At 34.4% G+C, this 5,825-nt stretch overlaps 1 protein-coding gene across 1 annotated transcript in view; it reads left to right on the top strand.

The window, feature by feature from the left end:
* The window catches only part of ALG6 (ALG6, alpha-1,3-glucosyltransferase), a 58,452-nt gene that overhangs the window by 15,768 nt on the left and 36,859 nt on the right, over positions 1 to 5,825 (top strand). The window contains exon 2 of the mRNA XM_012639327.1: positions 2,383 to 2,467. Within this exon, the coding sequence (XP_012494781.1) occupies positions 2,383 to 2,467 (85 nt within the window). The remainder of the gene's footprint in view (positions 1 to 2,382; positions 2,468 to 5,825) is intronic.

Genomic DNA, 5,825 nt, shown 5'->3' with positions numbered 1-5,825 from the left:
TTCATTGAGGAATTCTTTTCCTTTTTAAAAATATTTTTATTGCGGGCCATTCTCTCCCATTCAGTTTAATTAAACAAGTTTTTAAAGTATATGCTTAGCAATATATTTCCTTTGAGCTCTAGAAAATCAACTTCTCTGTGTATAGGAACTAAAATTTGGGTAGTAATTAGGAAATAGTATAGTTATATGACAAAGCATATGATACTGAAAGTATATTATGAGAAGTCAGTAATTAATAATCAATATGCTTTTAATTTATAAAGGAAGGTTTCATGGAGGATTTAAGATTTGAGATGATTCTTGAAGGCTGGGTATGAGTTGATAGAAGAACGGTATAGAATAGGGAGTAGTAAGCAGCATGAACAGAGGCTTAGAGTTTCAAAGTGCCAGACAGTAACTTGAAGATGTTTTTAGGCAAGAACCAATATGTGGGCATCATGTTAAAGCAGGCATAATTAACTGGTCTGTCATCACAAATTAATATTGCACATCCAGTAAGTGGACAATTAGGAACTCACAAACTCAAGTCTTTTGAACTTAAAATCCTTGCTATGTCACACTGATTATATCAGCTTCCTTGCAATTTCACCGTTCACTGAGAATCTACTAGGTGCTACTACATCCTGAGAATACAAAGATGAATATTATTACATGGTTCTTTCTGAGAAACAGGTGTGTGTGTATACAAACACATGTGTATGTATACTGTGGTTAATTTTGTGCCAGTCACTGAATGTTTATATGCTATAGAGAAATTAATCTACTTTTCCTATGATTATCTCATAGTGGGAGTATCTTCTTGGATGGAGATTCTAGCATTTAAAGAATATTGGTATAATTCAACTATTAAATGCAAGCAATCTACTTAATGTAGTGTTCCCAAACTGGAGAAGAGCTAGGTTACATTTCAGTGAGCAATAATATGTCATTCTTCAATGTGGCACACTTTCCCAATGGATTAATGAGTATATTTGACTATATGTGATTTTCGCCTTACATGCCAGTTTAATAATCTGTGGCTATACTGTAGCTCTTTGAGCTTTCTCACAATTTTGTTGTCAACTGTTAATTAAATAGTGAGTGGGTGTTTACTCTTTTCTAAATGGAAATACCTTTATGTCATTTAAAATGATTTAAGGATAATAATCTACTTTAACCAAGTTGTACAGCATTTCAGAGTAGGAGCTAAGAGCATGGATTATGGAGCCAGTCTGCCTGAGTTCAAATCCATACTCTGCTACTTATTACCTGAGTGACCATTGCCTCCATTTTTCCAGCTGTAAAGTAGGGGTAATAATAATACCTATTTCATAGGTTCATAGGCTTCTTGTATTTGGCACATAGTAGACACTATCAAGTGTTAGTTATTAAAGGTCTGTTATCCCTTATTTGAAATTTTTAAATTAAAATCAAACTATAAACTGACAGTTTTTATATAATTCATTTGACTACAAAGTCTGAACTCATTAATGTCTTTGTATTATATACTCTGTTTTTGATTCTATACTTGACTTTAAGTTATTTGTATATTAAGTTTGCATAAGCCCTTTGTAAAATGCAGGTATTCATTGTTATTTTATGATACTTATTGGACATATAGTTGACAGTCTTTCCCATGAAGTAAAAATAAACTTGGGTTTCTTGTAATTATTATTAGCTAAGTGTAGTTGGCCCGCTATCTGTGGGTTCTGCATCTGTGGATTCAGCCAGCCACTGATTGAACATATTGGGGACACAAATAAAAAAAAGGATAGTTGCATCTGTACTGAACACGCAAGACTTTTTTCCTTGTCATTATTCCCTGAACAATACAGTATAACAACTATTTACACAGCATTTACATTGTATTAGGTTATAAGTATTATAATCTGTAGATGACTTAAAGTATACAAGAGGATGTGCGTAGGTTGTATGCAAATACTATGCCATTTTATAGAAGAGACTTGAGTATCCATGGATTTTGGTATCCATGGGGGGTGGTGGGGTCCTGGAACCAATCCCCCATGGCTAATAAGGGATGATTGTAATGTTAACAATAGCTTCTATTCTTTGAATGCTTACCGCATACCAGGCACTGTATTGGGTATTTTATATCTATTACCTTACTTATTCCCTTAATCCTCTATAGGGAAGATTGTATTGATCCTGTTTTTAATGTGCTGAAGCTTAGGGAGATTAAGTAATTTGCCCAATGTCATATAGTCATGCAGTGTGCTAGCAATGCTAGGATTCAGGCCTCATCTCTCTGACTTTTTTGGTAACTCCTGTGTACTTTCCCTAACCTACACTGTCTCTATAATTTAGAAAATTTTCTTAAAGAAATAAAAATCACCGATATGCTAAAGTACATTGTTGTTTTGCTCTTTTTACCTTTTATCTTAGGTGCTGGAAAACCCCCTATGTTTGGTGATTATGAAGCTCAGAGACATTGGCAAGAAATTACTTTTAATTTACCAATCAAACAATGGTATGGATAATTTTAACTTGATTTTATTGTTTATCACAGTCAGTTAATATATATTGTTTGAAAATATTTAGAAGGAGAACATGCTATTTTCTTCATCTTGCGCATCTTCATCTCTTGCATACTGGTAACACTTATATGCCTTGCATATTGTAAGCCCATCTTTGAAATTTCATGGTTCTGAAAGTTACCCATATACTCAGCTGGGATATGCTACTGAACTAGAACTTTGATGATAGAGCACTATATGTCCTAGAAACTCCTCTGGGCATAAACTATGGAAATACCATTATGGGTTAAAAATATTTCTTCCCTGTTCCCTCATCCACTGCTTCTCCCACTAAAGATCACTATGATTATAGCTATAGGTAAAAATAGAAGGGAGCCTTGGCAATAGCAGATTTGTGGAGCCAGAAAGGGGACCAAGGGGAGAAGCCTATAATAATAGGACTTGTTTTTACTCTGAAAAATTCACCTATGTCCTTTTGGTTCATCTTTGAATACCCTGCATCTAATATAAGGCATGGCACATTGTAGACCCTCAGTAAAAATTTGTTGAAGCAATGATTATTTAGATGTTCTTTTTCACATAGTCTTATTTCCTTGCTTTCACTGTGTATTGTGAAGGAGGAGGTCAACTCTACTCTTCATTGGTTTTACCGTACAGCATATATGGAACCTTCTGTTTTTTAGAACTCAGAGAATTTCATAGAAATTTTTATTAATTATTATTGCTCCCAGTCACTTGAACAGTGGTGATTAACCTTAATTTTATGTACAAGTCTACCTGGAGATTTCACAAAGTTTCTCTTTTAGAGATATGAGATATAAAAAAGCAGTAGCTCACTGGTGAAGAGTACAGGTGCTGGAGTTAGACTGCCTGAGTTCAGATCCTAGCTTTACTCTTGTATTTACTAGCTGTTGTGACCTTTGGCAAATTATTTAACATTCTCTACCACAGTTTTATCACTTGTAGAATGGAAATAATAGACTACATATTTCACTGGGTTACTGTGAGAGTTGAATAAAATGATACATGTAAAGTACTTAGACCAGTGCTCTCAATAAATGTTAGTTGTGGTTATAGCTTCATAGAAATTTATGCCTGTGTCATTTTTATTGAATATATTCTGATAACAATTGATGATATTATTTATTGACTCACTGGATGGCTGGTAGATTATTTGGGAGACTGGCTTTATAAACTGTTCATATTTTTCTGTTGATTGCTTTGGTCACTGCTTTTATAGAACTCCTTTATCAGAGAGTTTCATGCAAGAACTTTATGTTAAACTTTCTGTTAATAGGTTGACTGTTCCCTCATCAGAGTATGGAGTATTTCAAATGGAAGAGGAACCTGAAATACTTTAAATGTCTCTTAGCAGGGGAATGATTAAATAAAGTATATTTCTCCTGTGCACATGTGCACGTTTTTTCTATGTAGACTCCTAAAAGTAGGAATCTAAAGTAGACAGTTTTAATGGACACTAACACCAGAATGTCTATTTCTACTTACCTTGACCAAACACTTAATAATACCAGATTCTTAGAATTTACATTTCCTTAAGTACTTGTGATGTTGAGCATCTTTCTTTATATTTATTGATCATTATATTTCTTTTCAAAATTGCTTGTTCACTTCTTTCCCCCATGTTTCTAATGGATTGATTATCTTTTTTGTGATAATTTGTATGATTTTTAAATAAACAGTTATATTAGTTTTCTATGCTGTGTAACAAATGAACACAAGTGGTAATTACTTAAACACACATTGCATAGTGTCTTTAGATCAGAAGTCTGGGCACATCTTATCTAGGTATTCTGCTCGGTTGGGAAGGCTGCAATCCAGGTGTCAGCTGGGCTGCAGAATTAGAGGTGCCACCCATGAAGTATCTATTTCCCAGTTCCCTCAGGCTGTTGGCAGAACTAATTTGCTTGCATCTGCAAAACTGAGGGCTTCAGTTTCTGGTTGGAAGCCACCCTCAGCTCCTAGAGTCTACTCGGCAATTTCTTATCATGTGGCTTCTCCAACGTGGCTGTATACTAAAACGTGATAGCTTGGTTCTTCCAAGTCAGTGAGACACAGTCTGGCTAGTATATCTGCTAGCAAGACAGAATCTTACATATACATAAAACATAAGTACAAGAGTGACATCCTATCACATTTGCCATATTACTGGTTAGAAGCAAGTCACAGGTCTTGCCCATTCTCAAGGGGAGGGGATTGTATACACTCAAGGACCTGAACACCAGGAGATGGTGATGTTCATAGGGATTACCTTAAAATCTGTCTGCCACAACAGTATGCTACGTTTTAATCATTTTTCTCGCGCGTGTGTGTGTGTGTGTGTGTATGTGTGTGTGTGTGTGTGTGTGTGTGTGTAGATGTATGAAATAAATGTCTTCTTCGGGTTAGTTCTTGTCTTTGAATTTTTTATGGTGTCTGTTGTATAAAACTTTTTACATCTTGTACAGAAATTCTTTGAACTATTCTTGCAACTTTTCTGTAACTTTGAAAGTGTTTCAAGTTAAAATTTTTTTTTCTTAAAGCAAAAATATTCATAATGACTCTGGATTATATGTTAGAAAAAATTACATCCTGGAGTTAATGGTCATACTCTTGAATGTAATTTTATAATTTATGTGGTAGCCACTTTTTTTTTTTACTGAAAAAGCATCCACTGAGATTACATGGAAATTCATTGGTAAAATACATTTCAATGTATAAATATGATTTAAACAACTTTTTAGGTATACCAAAGTACAGTATATAAAGCAGGAGTATCAACTAGTTGCTTTGTTTCTACTGGTAGCTTTTGAACTTTTACTTCAAACACTTTTAAGTTATCTTCTTCTATGCCTCTTCTTATTTATGAATTTCCATAAGAATGGGGATCACAGTTGTTAACCTTATCGTTTTTTTCCTCCTAATCCAACCAGTGAGTTTATTGTTAGTATGTATCTTTGCATGCTTACAGCTTGCTGTCAATGCCTCTTTTATTTAGCACCAGTGGATCTCAAGGTTAAAGTAAATGAAAAGTAGCTTTTGTCTTATAAGAAGCTGAAAACCAAATCAAGTTGTATTGGTCAAAATGTGATTCCTGAATTACTTGATGGTTTTGCATTGCTGTATCCATTCCAATAGTTCTGTGGCCAGTGAACAATTGGAACTATTATTGAGCACTTACTTTGTGTCAGGCGCTGATTTAACAGCTTGTTTAACTCAATGCTTCAACAATTTGATGAGGCTGATACGATATAACTTTATGCCAATGTGCCCTATAGTAACATAAATTTGGAAATAACACAATTGGTGCCTGTCTTCAACCATCTTTGTCTAGAGAAGTGGATCCTTTGGCCT

The sequence above is a fragment of the Propithecus coquereli genome, unplaced genomic scaffold (assembly GCF_000956105.1).
Source record: "Propithecus coquereli isolate 6110/MARCELLA unplaced genomic scaffold, Pcoq_1.0 Scaffold14, whole genome shotgun sequence".
NCBI classification, from domain to species: Eukaryota; Metazoa; Chordata; class Mammalia; order Primates; family Indriidae; genus Propithecus; species Propithecus coquereli.
The sequence above is the reverse complement of the archived record's forward strand: the minus strand, read 5'-3'. Positions and strand labels throughout refer to the sequence as shown.